The 15,701-nt window shown below is 53.7% G+C and overlaps 1 protein-coding gene across 4 annotated transcripts in view; it reads right to left on the reverse strand.

Annotated features, from left to right (window-relative positions):
* Positions 1-15,701, reverse strand: part of ABR (ABR activator of RhoGEF and GTPase) — a 194,515-nt gene that overhangs the window by 76,783 nt on the left and 102,031 nt on the right. The window contains exon 1 of one of the 4 annotated variants that reach the window (XM_040243820.1): positions 7,745-8,241. The exons of the other annotated variants lie outside the window; for them this stretch is intronic. Within the exon in view, the coding sequence (XP_040099754.1) occupies positions 7,745-7,879 (135 nt within the window). The 5' untranslated portion in view covers positions 7,880-8,241. Of the gene's footprint in view, positions 1-7,744; positions 8,242-15,701 lie in introns of those variants that run through there. 4 annotated transcript variants of the gene reach the window in all.

A 15,701-nucleotide genomic window follows, 5' to 3' on the forward strand; every position in this document is an offset into this window, starting at 1 on the left:
TCCAGGAAGCTTCCACATGCCATGGAGCAACTAAGCCCACAACTACTGAGCCTGTGTGCCCCAACTGCTGAAGCCCACTTGACCTAGAGCCTGTGCTCTGCCACACAGAGAAGCCACTGCAATCAGAAGCCCACCCCACAACTAGAGAGTGGCCCCTGCTTATCACAACGAAAACCCAGCACAGCCAAAAATAAATAAAGCAAACTAACAACAAAAGCCGAGTAAGTATCAATATATGACTATAAAGTGTGATGCTAATTGCTAAGTCACTTCAGTCGTGTCCGACTCTGTGCGACCCCAGAGACGGCAGCCCACCAGGCTCCCCCATCCCTGGGATTCTCCAGGCAAGAACACTGGAGTGGGTTGCCATTTCCTTCTCCAAAGCATGAAAGCGAAAGGTGAAAGTGAAGTCGCTCAGTCATGTCCGACTTAGCGACTCCATGGACTGCAGCCTACCAGGCTCCTCCATCCATGGGATTTTCCAGGCAAGAGCACTGGAGTAGGGTGCCATTGCCTTCTCCGATAAAGTGTGATGGGGTTCCCCTTATTCTTTCCTTAAACACCTGCAATGGCTCCCAGCGCCTCTCCCCACCCTTCTGATCTCTCTAACAGCTGTCTGCTTTTCCAACCGGCCAGAGTGCTCCAGCCTCCAGACTTTGGTTCTAGCCGACCCTGCTGCCTATAATGCCTTTTCCTGCGTGAGCACTTCTCTCCTGAAGGCACAGCTGAAGGCCCTGGCCCTGCAGCTTCGGCTCCCAAGGAGGGAGTCTGCTGCCCCCGACACGTGCCTGATCTTTACCTGCCTGGTGATTTTGCAGGGCCTCTGAAGCACCTGTATCTTACTCCTCTGGACGCCGCCCCCTCCCCCCACCAAGCCCAGCACCACGTGATGCTCCTGACATGTGAGCACCTGACATTTATTAAGCCTTGTAAGTTCTTTCCACTCTCTCATTCAGCTTCATTGCCCTCTCAAACACCTCTCCAAAGGGGGTGCTATATTTTTCCATGATACAAATGGAAACAAACAAATAAGACTTAAAAAGAGGGAGGGGACCAGTCCAGAATCACATAGCCAGAAAGTGACAGAGCTGGCACTCCCTTCTCCTCCCAGGTCCTTGGACACCAAATTCAGGGCTCATCTCCTGCTCTGATGATTCCCTCACTCTTGTGTTCCTTTGTCAAGCTTCAGATGCTTACCCAGAATCTCAAATAGCTCCCTCTTTGGGCATTTAAGCATAAGCTGAAGCTATGCTAAGATTCATATTTCTGAAGCTATCAGAAATCTCCTAGGTCCCAGGAGAGTTGCTTCCTCCCTGCTGCTTGGCTGCCCAGCAAGTTCTCACAGGCCTTGCTACCCTTTCCCCAGGTGAGGAACTTAACTCTCGACCTGCTATCAGCAAACCAGTTAGCAATTTTGCCAGAGGCGGTCTTTCCCAGAGTCTCGGAAATAAAACCTGATCTTATAACTGGACATCCTGCCAAAGACGTCCACCTCCTCTGCCAGAAAACCTGCCATGTGTCACCTTAGGGGCAGAAGGGAATCTGCAAATGTAACAATGGATTGTTAGGTGGGGAGGTTATCCTGGGATTATCAGATAGAGCCCAGGTAAGAAACCTTTTGGGGCTTTCCGATGGCTCAGTGGTAAAGAACCTGCCTGCAAGGCAGGAGCCACAGGAGACGCGAGTGTGATCCCTGGGTCGGGAAGATCCCCTGGAGGAGGGCATGGCAATCCACTCCAGTATTCTTGCCTGGAGAATCCCAAGGACAGAGGAGCCTGGTGGGTTACAGTCCACAGGGTCACAAAGAGTTGGACACGAATGAAGCAACTTCGCACAGCACAGCATGCATGCAAGAGACCTATGAGCAGGAGGCAAGAGGGTCAGGGTCAGAGAAGAGGCACCAACCCCCCAGAGGGGGGGGGGCGGGGACAGGGAGAGATTGAGTGAGAAACTGAAAGATGTGAGGACACAGGATGGGACCACGAGCCAAGGAATGCAGGGGCCTCCAGAAGCCGGAAAAGGCAAGGGAACAGGTCATCTTCCCTAGAGCTTCTAGGAGGAATGCAGCACTCCTGACCCTTGAGACTTGCAAGAGAATAAATCTGTGTAGTTTTAAGCCACCAAATGTGTGGTAGTTGCTTTCGGCAGCATTAGGAGACCAGTATGAGTGCCAAGATTTAGGGGAAAACAATAGTTACTTATTGATGGGTTCACAAGTACCAGGCACAGTTCTAAGTGCTTTCCAAGGATTAACTCTCTGGAATCCTGCAATCTGGATGGTGTTATCATTATCCCTCTGAGGTACAGAGAAAAGAAACTGCCAACTGTCTAGAGCCATGGGAATCACAGGCAGGCAGCAGCACCATCTCTGAGGAACGAGACTGGAGCTTGGAGCAGGGCCCACAGGCCCTGGAGGCGGAGGTCAAGGTCAGACCCTGCTGCTTCTGCCTGACAAGTGGGAACTAGCCCTCTATGTTAGGGGCCAGCACTTCCCTCCTGTATCCCATTCCCTTCCTGTTCCTGCCAACAGGGGATGTGCCCAAGGACTTGGCAAATATGCTCTCAAGAAGTCACTTGGGAGCACAGTGTGAGCTTAACTGTAGGCCTGGCTGGACCAAGTCCAGGGTGAAGAGCTGGTGACTCATGGCTCCCACCAAGCCTTTACATTCCACCCCAGGCACGAGCACAGACCCTGGGGTCAGCCCCCATGACACTCCAATGCAGCAGGACCCCCTCCTCATGAGACTCCAACCTCGGAGTCCAATCTTGAAAAAACCCCCACAAATGCAGCAAGCAGTCACTCCCACGCAGCCCCACTCTGGGCTGTATTCACTCTGATGTTTTGGCTGGTGAGGGGATGGAGGCAATGGAAAGGGATGTGAAATTAACCATTTTACCAACAGTTAACCTGTTCTCAGTTAACACCCTAGTCCTCTTCCATCTTCGCTTTCCTCTGACCACACCTGTTCCTGGTTTGGAATTACCTGGATGTTCACAATTCCTTTTTCAGTCCTGCTGGGGCTACTCTCATCCCATAAAACCCCAGGGCTCAGGACTTCCCTGGTGGTCCAGTGGTTAAGACTGTGCTCCCATTGCAGGGTGCATGGGTTCAATCCCTGGTCAGGGAACTAACATCCCACCTGCCACTCAGTGTGGCCACAAAACAAAAAAGCCGCCAGAGCTCAGCATCCATTCACTCATTCCTCACTGTGTGCCCAGCACTGGGAAAAAAGGGGAGAGGACAGTCTTGACCCCCAAAGAGCCCCCCAGAGGCACCTACATGCCCAGAATCACCGGGGGGAGTTCTCGGGAGTTCAGGGCCCCCAGAGCCTGTGCCAGGCTGCCTGCCAGTCCTGCACACGGGGAAGCTGCCTTCTGGGCGACACTGTCCCCACTTCCTCCCCAAGCAGAGCTTATGAAACTCAGCAGCCATGGTGGGCTCGATCATGGCCAGCATTTTACACAACCTGCTGGGCTGAAAGGCTGTCACAGCCTGAGGCCCCAAATCCAAGAGGTCAAGTCACTCTGAAGCGGACAGTAGCTGCAAGTTAGGCTCAGCTGGCTCTGGCCTGGTCTTTTACAGTCTGGGTTAAATAAAGCCTCCAAGGCTTTGGCTCCAGGCCAAGTCAAGACACTCTCTCCAGGAGCCTTAATCTCCTCCAAGACAGCAATGTGGGCTGAACAGGCAGGACCGCCTGCGACTCCCAAGTCTTAGGCCAAGTGGCTCTGCTGACAGCAGAACTCAGCCCATTGGCCACACCAGTCTGCAAGGGGTACGGAGGTGGCGGTAGGGCTGTCTGGCCAGAGTCTGTGCCACTGAGTCTAGGCACTGTGTCCATGCTGAGCATCAGCCTCGGAATAGCCGGCCCCTCCCTGAGTTGAGTTGATGCAGGGAACTCAGGCGTTCTCTCCTCTTCCCCAGCCCTAGGCACCGGGAAGTTCTCTTTCAGTTAGTTCCTCAGCAGAATGGAGGGCGGAGGACAGGGGCCACTGCTGGGGGACTCTCCTGAAAGGTGGAGTCCCATATCCCGGGCTGTCTGGAGCCACAGGCAGGCCCCACGGGGTCCAGCAGTGGTTCCACGGTGCAGTTGTTCACATCCCACATCTCTGCAGTTGGGTCATACTCACATACCACCAGCATGCTTACTTAATACTGTTCTTTACAACAACTGGCTTCTTAAAAGCACAGCCTTGGGCTTCCCTGGTGACTCAGAGATAAAGAATCAGCCTGCCAATGCAGGAGATACGGGTTTAGTCCCTGGTCCGGGAAGATTCCACATGCTGCCGAGCACCTAAGCCCATTACACCACAGCTACTGGGCCTGCCTCTAGAGCCTGGCAACCCCAACCGCTGGAGCCCATGTGCTCTAGAGCTTGTGCTCCCCAGCAAGAGAAGCCACCTCAATCAGGAGCCCACAGACCACAGCTAGAGAGTAGCCCCTGCTCGCCGCAACTAGAGAAAAGCTTGTGCAGTAACAAAGACCCAGCACAGCCAAAAATAAATAAGTGAAATTAAAAAAAAAAAAAAAAAAAAACAGCCTTATCTCAAGCATTATATTTGAAAGCACAGGAAAGATGTACAAGTCAAACCCGCACCAGCTGCGGTGGAAGCTCAGTGTCTTAACCACCAATCAAGTTCTTATTTTTTTCCTAAGACACATTAAAATGTATGCCTAACTGTTAAAGTGCAAAATCTATATCTAGGTGCTACCTAAAATCATCTCTCAAATCATCTCATCTGTGGCGCACACTTCAGGGAAAAATCTGAGTAGGAAACACAGGCATGGCCATCGCTACACATGGTCGGGGGGCAGGGGGGTGGGGGTGGGGGAGAGCGGAGATTTGGACAAGTGAAACAGAAACACAGGCAGTTGATAATCCATTAAAAATTGGCACAGAATTCACCTGAGGAGTTAATCTGCATTACAAAAGGATTTAAAAATTCCTGACAATTGAGTTCCTTTAAATAGCAGCTTTCACATAGCAAGGCCTCTATCGGCCCGAGGTACCTTTAGGTACCTTTAAATAGAATCGTATGCAAGATTTGGAGGACGTACACAACAGAGTACAGAGGGGAGGCAATGCTGCTCTCCATATTCACGCATTATTCTTAGTTTATAGACTATTAACTCCCCAAAGGGAGGTGTGGGTTGAAACACACTGCAAGCTCCAGCTCCAAGCTCCATGGAGAAAACCACAGCCATCTTCATACCTGTCCCCTGGGCAAGATGAAGCATCTCGGAAACGACACTGAAAACAGGATTGATTTGACCTGTGTAGTAGGACTGGTGTTTGGACACTGTTGAAGGTAAGTACTCCTGGAGTAAAGTAATAAGAGCAAAGAGAGAACGGCCCTGGACTCCTACCAGCTGTCAAGAAGAGTCTACCAAGCAGGAGAGTGCCAAGCCCAGGACAGGAGCACACCCTCCGGAAAGGAGCCTTGACTTCACAGGTGTACATGCCCACCCGCGCACGCGCGCACACACACACACACACACATCCCTGACTCAATGAGAAGCATTCTCTCCTAATCTGAATTTAGCACCCTTTTATCAGAACCCTTCTCCTGGCTCTGCCTACTTTCTCATTATATTCCTATTATCTGGGCACTTGCCCCCTTGCTCTGAACTCTTTATGAGAGAGGATCAAGTTTTCTCATCTCCTCTCCTCCTCAGTGTCAGGCACCCTGCTTTGACTAGAACAGAACCTGAGTGTGTGTTGAATGAATCAGAGAGCTTTCTGCCTGCTTTTCCCTCTATAGGTGGCCAAGCCTGGTGGTGGAGACGGGCTTCCTAGATGTGTTCAGGCTGAGACAGGGGGCCTGGAATTCTCCAACACTCAGGAAAGGGCCCTTCTCCCTGGAAACAGGTAGGTCCAGGAACACTGCTCCGGGAGGAACAGCATTTTTAGGTGTGATGTGTACTTAAGCCCCCATGACATCCACATGCTTTCTTCTTACAAGGCCAGGGACATCGAGCCTCACTCATCCCACCAATCCACTGGACAACAGCCACACACCAGGCTCTGTGCAGTGCCCACCATGAATACAAGAGGGCTCGGCCCTCAAGGAGAACAGAATCAAGAAGGCAGAGCCTAGAGTTCCAAAGAGAATGAAATATGGGCTAGGCCGGTATAAACCAGGGAGGAGACCCATAAGGCAGGACAGGAGTGGGGTCCCATCTGTGCTGGGGAGGGCATCTCAGGGAAGGACCATTAGGAACCCACATAGGTCCCATCCCACACACCACTAAACTCCCAACAGGTGCTCTTGGTTCATAACCAAACTTTTCCCCATCCTGCTCCTGGGATGGCTGGTCAGACCCCAAGGCCAAGGCCTCAGGGGCCCAGTGAGAGACATGACTTACTCCAGTGTGCCAGGCTAGCACCAGATGAACAACCCAGGGGTGGGGCATCAGCCAATGCCAGCCTCCCATTATAGCTCCTCTCTGCCCCACACCCAGGCCTACAGCTACTGCTCCACCCATTCCACACATCAGCCATCTACCGTGGGCCTGCAGTCTATTTTTACCTCCATTAGCTCCTCCTCGGAACCAGACTGTAGCCCGGATGGGGCAGGGCTCTGATGCCCATCTTCCAGGAGGGACAAAGGGGCCCAGGGAGGCTCAGTGACAGTTGCCTCCTGACCACAGCAAGGCTCTGTGCACCACGCCCTCTGGGGTGAAGTGCTGCCAGGGCAAACGGGCCGGGACCCCCAGACAGGCACTCTCTGTTAGGTAGCCTGGCTTGCAGCCTGCGAACTCCCTGCCAAACGTTCTCACTGGCCCTCCCTTCAAGCCACAGAACAGGGAGGAGGTGAGCAAAACACTGAGGTCAGAGCTCTTAGAAGCAGGCCTAAGTGAAGGAAAGGAAGCATATAGTGTGGTGTGCAGCACTGGTGTGCTTTCAAGGGGAAGCCCAGCCCCTGGGGCGCAGGTGAAGAGAAAGGAGGGGGACTGAGGCTGCCCCGCCCCTTCTACTCTACCTTCAAGGCAACTTCTCCAGACACAAGGGCACCACTGCAGAGAAGGCCCATAGCCCAGTGCCAGTGGCTGTTATGCTTCCTGCCAGTGCCCACCTTGGGTAAAGTGCCTTATCCACCCAGCTCCAGCCTCCAAGCGGGCTGTTACCTCCCTTTTCTGGCTCATCCAACTCTTTTCCTTCAAGGAAGCCCAGTGACCCCTGGTTCTGGATCCCTCCAAACACCCGGAACCCTGGCCCAGATGCTCCAAGTCTCCTAGCTGGGAAGAGCAAGGGTCCCCTTGGCCTGAACTTCCCAAGTGCACTTAGCCCCCTGCTGCCATGGAAACAAGGAATTATAGCTTTCTGGTTTCAGGTCAGCCGGTTCCTGGGGTGGGGGGGGGCGGGGGTGAGAGGGCGGTGGGCAAGCAGGCTCACACCCCTGGCGTGCCCCCTAGGTGACTCATGTCACTGCCAGAGAAAAAGACACTGCCAACCCCCCACCCCCCACCCCAAGCTGGTCTGGGGAAAGCCAGCAGCCACTCCCCTCCGAGGACAACTGGTCCAAGGGGAGGAGGCCGGCACTACACCTCTCCCCCGGGAACAACTGCCCAGAGCAAAGCCCCTCTCATCCCCTGACGGGCTGGTGGCCGGGCGCCGGCCCCCTCTCCGGTTGGGGTGCTCCAGCTCAGCCACGAGGCTGGTGCGCAAACCAGCCATTTCTGCAGTCAGAGCTGCGAGCCCTGCCCCCTCCCCCGACAAGCATCCAGGGCGTGTCACGTTCCCACCTTCACAGTCACCAAGAAGGGGGACCCTGAGCTGGGGCTGGTCGGGGTTCCCAGCTCGCACTCCTCCAGCAGAAACACATCTTCATCCTCCAGGACCTTGTCCAAAAAGCCTATCGCCTCCTCTTCCTCTTCCATGGCAGCCGGAGCCGCGGAGGGCAAACAGGAAGCGGGGTCCCGGCGGCAGCAACGGCAGCAGCCGTGGCCGCCGGCGGCCGGGAGGGAGCGGGGCGGGCCGGCGGGGACGGGAAGAGCGCGCGGGGCAGGCCTACACCAGCACACGGGCCTCCCCGGAGTCCGTCCTGGCACCCGGCCACCGGCTGCCGATGAAAGGGTCCATTATGAACCTTCTCGGGCCGCCGGCTCCCGGCCCTCCCGGAGAAAGGGGAAGCGGGGCGGCCCCGCGGGTCCCGGCCGCCTCTTGCGGGGAGCTCCAGCCGCCGCCGCCGCCGCCGCGATCCTGGGGCCCGCGCGCCCCTGCCCGCCGTGCGCGCCGGCTCTCCGGGCAGGCGGGGCCCCGCTCCCCGCGCCGCTCCCAGCCCGGCCCGGGCGCCCCGCCGCCGCGGCCAGCCGCTCGGATCCCGCCCTCCTGGACGCCGAGGCTCGCGTTCGCTCTCAAGGCAGGAAATGCACGACTCGACGGGCGAGGTGGAGCCGTTCCCCTCTCTGCGGTCGCCGGGCTAGCCGGCCGGCGGGAGGCTCTGGGAGCGCGGAGGAGGGGCGACGAGGCCGCAGCCGGCCGGGCGCGGAGGGGAGGTCCGCTTCCCAGAGACAGGCTTTTATTTACAGCCCCTCACCGGCCCCGCGGGCTGGGCGGGCCGGCGGGCGGGGGCGGAGCGGAGGAGCAGCTGCCCGCCGAGCCTCGCGGGCCCCCGGGCCAACCTCGGTGTCACCTTGGGATGCCGACCAGCCCCTAGTTACTTCCGCCCCAGGCTCTAACACCTTTAGGCCTGGTGAGAAACCATAGTTTCCATCGCCACCGTGGTTGGGGCTTTGTGCAAAGGAGGCCTGACCTGCTTTCCCGAGGCAGAAGCACAAGTGCCAGCCAGGGGTTGCAGCGGGGGCCGCTTGGGGCCGCCAGAGGTAGCACACCTCCTTCTTACAAATGCTGCTGAGATTAGCAGCACCACACCTCTTTGGGGCTCTTCTCCTTCAAGAAGGGCCTCTGAGCCCAGCAGAACCAGCCCCGCAGGGAAGGGTACACTGAAGCCAGGATCACGAGCATCGCCAGCCTTGCCCATCCCAGCCTGCTTCCCTTGGCTTCCCATGCTTCCAGAAGCTAAATGCATCCGCACATCCCCCGGCCCCCCTGGCCCCATCCAGAGATGCATCAATACATCCACCTACTCTTGCCAGGAAGGAGTTTCAGGGCGGCAGCTGGAAAAAGCTCTTTCACAACACAACATCTAGGACAAAGGTTGCAAACTCCAGGCCCCAGGAAGGTGTGGGTAAGATCGGTTAGTGAAGTGAGCCAGGTAGGGACCAGGCGAATTCAAGAAAGTGTCACTCAGCTCCAGCTGCTGGCTGCCAGGGGCAGTGCAGGCTCACGGTTAACACCCCCCCACCCCACCCCCAAAGTGAGAGCTCTCAATTTAAAAATGATGGCAGAGGGACTTCCCTGGCAGTCCAGTGGTTAAGACTTCCCCTTCCAATGCACAGGGTGCCGGTTTCCTGGCCTGGGGGCTAAGATCCCACATGCCAAAAAAAAAACCAAAATATGAAACATAAGCAATATTGTAACAAACTCAACAAACACTTTAAAAATGGTCCACATCAAAACAATAAAAATAAAAAATAAACGACAGCAGGTAAATTCTATTTAAGAAACAAGGTGCAGTCTACATGAAACATCTGTGCACTGAATCAGGCTTAAAGACAAAACTGCTGCCTTCTTGCAACTGCTTGTTTCTTTGAGGGAAGTTTGGGAGAGAGTGTGTGTGTGGCGCTCGCATGCAGGTGAGGGTGGGGGTGGGGTGGGGAGAAGGTGTTGGAGGATGGTCCTGGAATATTACCTCTGTCCCATTTCCTCCTGGTATCTTGGAATCAAATTCAGCTTCACACATGACCAGTCTACCACTTTGTAAACCTATATAGTAAGTGCCACCAACCAGGCAGGTCAAGTGAACACTCTGGATTCTGAGTAATGAGCCCTGAAGCTCCAACTCCTCTCAAGCACCCCCCACCTGCCCCTACCCTGCCAATCTCCCACCAGCCTCCAAACTATGTCTCTAGTCGGGGATTTCCTCAAAATCTTCCTGGTGCTTCTAGCTCACAAGTGACTCTCAATACACAGTTGCCAGGACCAACCAGTGTGGTTCTTAATGACGCAGTGTCTGAGTTGTCCCTAATGCCTTGTGTGTCTACCAGGACCTCCTTAGGCCATGGTGCATCCCCGGCTGGTGGCAGGTATATGCCCATAGAGGGAAGAGTCCAGCTCTTTGGGACTCATTTGGAAATGCATTCCAAAGTGGGGGTCAACCATGCGCCACCCTGGGCCCACCTGGGGTCATCATCTCTCCTTCCTGAGTATCTCAGCTGAGAACAGGGTTCTTGGTTGAGCCTCCAGGCTGGGTAGAGGGGTTGAGGAGAGGGAGGAGGGAAAAGGAGAGAGGTGGATGTGGTTTGTCATCCCAACTTCCCCCCAAATCTCTGAAAGTTCTGATCTCTACGTGGGGCTCCCGCCATTCTATTACAGCTGAAAACCTGTCTTTTCCAGTAAAAGCTTTTTCCCTGTCACTACAGCTGAAATACAGACCAAGGGATTTGGTGTAAGTTCTCTGGGGCCTCAGGATTGACGGGGTTCCACACGGGCATACCCCACCCTACACCCGCCCTCTCCATCAGTCCCTGTCCCTGCCCTGGCTGGGTTATATATAGCCAGGGCACATCAGAAGGGCCACAATTCCTCATCTGTTTGGGCGGGTTAGGCTGTTCTCTGGGCTTGGGAACCACCAGGACTGGCATTCCCCAGGGCAGAAGTGTGCCAGCCCAGGGCTCTGTGCCAGTCTCCCCCACTGCAGGCTCCGAGTGCATGGCATATGGGGCTGCCCTCACTGGTAGGACAAGCAGGTGGCATGGGAGAAGGGCCTAACAGCCCGGGAGCCCCCCATCTGCCTTCCCCCACCCAAAGGAACATGAGGGGCCCTGAGGGGTCTCATAGAAGTATCCCCTTCTGTTTCCCCAGGCTCCTCCCCAGCAGGGCAGGATCGACACCCACTTCTCTTGAACCCTGAATCCTCTCCTCTCAGAAGCTGTTCCTTGAATATCCAAACATCTCCACTCCACCAGTGCTGGGGTTGGCTGGAAATTCCAGTGAGTAACTCGAGTGCCCTTCCATCTCCCCCGGGGCACACAGACGCCGCTCAGAGGCCCTCAGTTCTGCCCCTGGTGGGAATGACTCACAAGTCCCAGGGGGTGTCCCCTCCCTTTCCCTGGCCTGTGCCCTGAGCCAGCCCTGGACCGGGCTTCCTCCCTGTGTCCTCTGCAGCTCCGCCTAGCTCCTGATCCTCCTCTCCAGAGAAGCCGCCTGCTGCAGAGGCCTCGCAGCTGCTGTATTCCCAAGGCACAGGCCCCCTTCTCCACTCCTTGGTCTCTGCAGTCTGGACATTCTTAAACCCCTCAGCTCCCATGGCCGTGTCGATGCTGCCTCTGACCACTCTGGTTTAGGCTGGCCCTTCTCTCTCCTAACCCCTAGAAGATGGGAGTCACCCAGTCGGACCCAGGCCTCCACACTTTGCTCTCTACCCTTGGGGAACTCATCCCCTGCCACTGCTAGCCCCTCCCCATCCGCAGCCCCAGTGTCCTGCTCTGCTCCCAGTGTGATATCTGAGCTGTCAGCTGGTTCTTCTCACTTGGAAGTCCCACTGGCAGCCCCTCAAACTCCACCTCTCCAGACCCAACGACCCTTCTCCCTCTCTCATCCAGCTTCCCCTTCTGGCTTCTCCACTTCTGTTGGCAGGATCACCATCTTGTGACTGTTCCTTCCCTCAGGCCCCACATCCTTTTTAGCAAGTCACTTAGTGCTTCCTTCTTTTCCTTTTCCAAAGCCACCACCCCAACCAGGGTTTGCAGCATCTCACACTACACAACTGCAATAATATTCCTCTTTGACTCCTGATCTTGTCTGTCCATCTGACAGTTCATTCATACCCAGAAGGCCTGGGTATTACAAATACACAAACCTGGGGGACACAGCCCTCGCTATTAGAATGCTCTCAACTCAAACTTCCCTGGTGGTCCAGTGGTTAAGACTCCAAGCTCCCACTTCAGGGGCCATGGGTTCAATCCCTGGTTGGGGAGGATCCCATGCATGCCTCTTGGAAAAAAAAAAATGAGGAATGCTCTCAACTCAACTCAGAGAGGGTGATGGGCCTATAAACAGATGAGGCAGTATTCTCACTGGTCAACACAGCAGGAACAGAGGACAAAGGTACTAATCCTGCCGAGAGGAAAAGCTTCACAGGAGAGTAGTTTCTGAGCAGCATCTTGAAAAGGGGAAGGGTTTCCAGGCAAAGGGAGGAAAATGTTTTGCAAGGAACCCCAGGAAACACAGAAACACAGCAGGAGGACAGAAGAGAAAACAGGCAGGTGATGAACTTAGAGGGGTGGGCGGGAACCACTCCGCGGAGGGTGAGGAGCGTGGGCTCCTCCATGGGCAAGGGGCATGGACTGAGATTTCGGACACTCGCCAAACCTACACTTTTCCAAGCCACCAATAGTTTACTTTCCCTAAACCCAGCAGCCTTCTCTCACACTCTTCTCCATCCTCTCATTCCCTTACCCCCTCCATCAACAAGTAGCTGTTCATTGCCCACAGTGCCTGCCAGGCACTGGGGTAGCACTCAGAACATAGCCACCAGCAAGAGGATTTGTCTGCCTCCGTAGAGCTGATTGTCTCAGGGACAGACTGGCCACCGCTCGCCAAGGTAGGGCCAGGGGAAGGGTACAATCTCAGAACTATCGGGGTGAGGTACAACCCTTTCAGAAAGAATAACTCGGAAATATCTATTGTGATTTAAAATGTTCACACCCTCTGACTCAGCACCTCCACTTTAAGGGATTTTTCTGCAAAAACATTTCTACAAGGGCTCAAAGATCTCTGCACAAAGAGGTTCACTTCAATGATGGTTAAACCAGTGAAAGACCGGAAACAGTCCAAATGTCCATTTGAAGGGGACTGGCCAAGTGAATTATGGTACATTCGTTAAAAGAAACACTACATACAGTTGTGAAGGAGAATGAGGTAGGTCTTTAATTACTGATATGCAAGATGTCCAAGACTTATTAAGTAAAATAACCAGAGCAAATTGCATAAAGTATCAATAGTACGATCCCACTTTAAAATATATATATATATATATATATGCACGCACACATATACACATATTAGAGAAAGAAATGGCAACCTACTCCAGAATTCTTGCCTGGAAAATCCCATGGACAGAGGAGCCTGGTGGACTACAGTCCATGGGGTCACAGAGTTGGACATGACTTAGCGACTAAACAACAACAATATATATATATACACATATATATAGAATGTGTTTATATATGTATAATGCATGTATAATGTATTATATATAAATATATAATGTATTAGTAAATACATACATATTATATAATGTATTTATACTACTAAGTCACTTCAGTCATGTCTGACTCTGTGCAACCCCATAGACAAAAGCCCACCAGGCTCCCGTCCCTGGGATTCTCCAGGCAAGAAAACTGGAGTGGGTTGCCATTTCCTGCTCCAATGCATGAAAGTGAAAAGTGAAAGGGAAGTCGTTCAGTCGTGTTTGACTCTGTGCGACCCCATAGACAGAAGCGCACCAGGCTGCTATAAAAACGTATTTTGTGTATATAATATCTTACTTGGAAAAATACACAACCATCTCTTAACAGATATTCTCTCTGTAAAAGGGGACTTAAGGAGACTTTCACTTTCCATATTATACATTTCTGTAAAATTAGAATTTTCAGTGATATAATCAAAAAATAAAGAAGTTAAAAAAAGAAGTGTGTTAAGTGCTACAATTGGGAAAGTAGACTGAGCTCTGAGGGCACAAGACACGCACATCTGATGCGGCAAAGGGGAGTCGCAGGAAGTTCTCCAGAGAAGATGGTCTTAAAACTCCTACCTGGGACTTCCCTGGTGGTTCAGTGGTTAGGACTCCACACTTCGACTGCAGCAGGGGCGACAGGATCCCCAGCTGGGGAACTAAGATCCAGCATGCCACAAGGCACAGCCAAAAGATTAAAACAAAAACAAAACTCCTACCTGAAAATGAACAGCGACTAGCCATGCCAGCGGTGACTCGCAGACAGACAGGATAGCATGAGGCTCAATGAAATGAGTTCAGTCTGGGTGGTAAGTCTTCATTCATTCAACCAGTACTTACTGGGCATCTCTGACATGCCAGGCACAGTTCTAGGTACTAGAGTTTGCAATGAGCAAACATTTCAGTACAAAACTGACAAAGCTCCTTGGCTTTGTCATGGAGCTCACGTTCTAGCTGGAGGCTGGTGATGAGGTTGCAGAGGTGGGCAGCAGTCAAGTGGTCAGGTTAGGCATGGCCTTGACAGCATTGCTAAGGGCAGGCATGGAAAAATCTGACCGGGAGTGACCGGACAGCATTTCAATGTGTCCCTCCCGCTGACATCAGATTACTCTTTCTAACACATTGCTCACTCTGTGTCCAGCAGGAAGCCACCAAGTCAGCCCAAACAAGGACAGTGGGGCCCTTGCTGATGACTCAACTGATCACTCTGTTGACAACAACCACCTCTGCTGTTTGCTGTCCCCTGAAAGGGCCAGGCGCAGTCTCGCCTCCAGGCCTGATCCTGGCTTGGATCCCCCTCTCCCTCTTCTCTGCTTATCCCTGGCCCCTCCTACTTCCTTGGCAGGAACTCAAGCCCCACCCCTATGTTTTCCAGAGCTCGTCAGACCCTGGGCCAATGAGAACTGACCCCGGGGGGCCAGTGCCACGGGTAGACACAGGGTCAGCATCCACCACAGATACAATCAGGCTCATCATCATCTTGATAATCAGCCTCCTCCCTCTGACTTCCCTTTTTCTGCTATAGCAGAAGTCACTACAAATACAGTAAAACAAAAACAAAATAAAAAGACTCTCCTGGATTTTAGACTGAAATCCTTGTTCTGCCTCTTACCAGCTGTGTGACCATGGGCAAGTCATTCAAAATCTCTAGGCCTCGGTTTCCTCATCTGTAAAATGGGGATAATTCTAACACCAACTCTAGGTTTGCTGAGGGTTTCCCAGGTGGCACTAGTGGCAAAGAGCTCGCCTGCCAATGCAGGAGACATAAGAGATGCAGTTTCGATCCCTGGGTCAGGAAGGTCCCCTGGAGGAGGGCATGGCAGCCCACTCCAATATTCCTGCCTGGAAAATCCCATGGACAGAGGAGCCTGGTGGGCTACAGCCCACGGGGTCACACAGAGTCGGACACGATTGAGCGACCTGCATATTGCATAGCACATATGCTAGGTCTGCTAGGAGGACTTGTACACGAGGGGCAGTGTCTGGCATGTGTTGAGCCCTTGGCAGGCAACAGCTATTCTCCTCTCCTTTGGCAGGGGTGCTGAGGTGTGGAGAGTGCAGGAAAGGGGAACCCTAGCCCAATCCCAGCCTCACCTCCCACCTCGTCCAGTGAACCCAGTGCTCCGGCCCCACCAGACCATTCCCCTCTTCTCACACCTCCAGAGGTCTTCCCACATTCCAGAACTTAAACAGCCCCCTTTATCTAGAATGTCCTTCCTGACCAGCTGCCTCCTCCATGCTGCCTTCCTTGATTCCCCCAAGGCCACATGGCTTCTTCCTTGAGATGCTGTATTAATACATCTCTCAAGCCTTGAAATTGAGGGACTATGTGCATGTGTGTGCATATGTGTGCGTGAAGGGGGGTGCGGTGAGGGTCAATTCCTGTTTATCCCACAGCACCC

Source organism: Oryx dammah, unplaced genomic scaffold (assembly GCF_014754425.2).
Source record: "Oryx dammah isolate SB20612 unplaced genomic scaffold, SCBI_Odam_1.1 HiC_scaffold_8, whole genome shotgun sequence".
NCBI lineage: Eukaryota > Metazoa > Chordata > Mammalia > Artiodactyla > Bovidae > Oryx > Oryx dammah.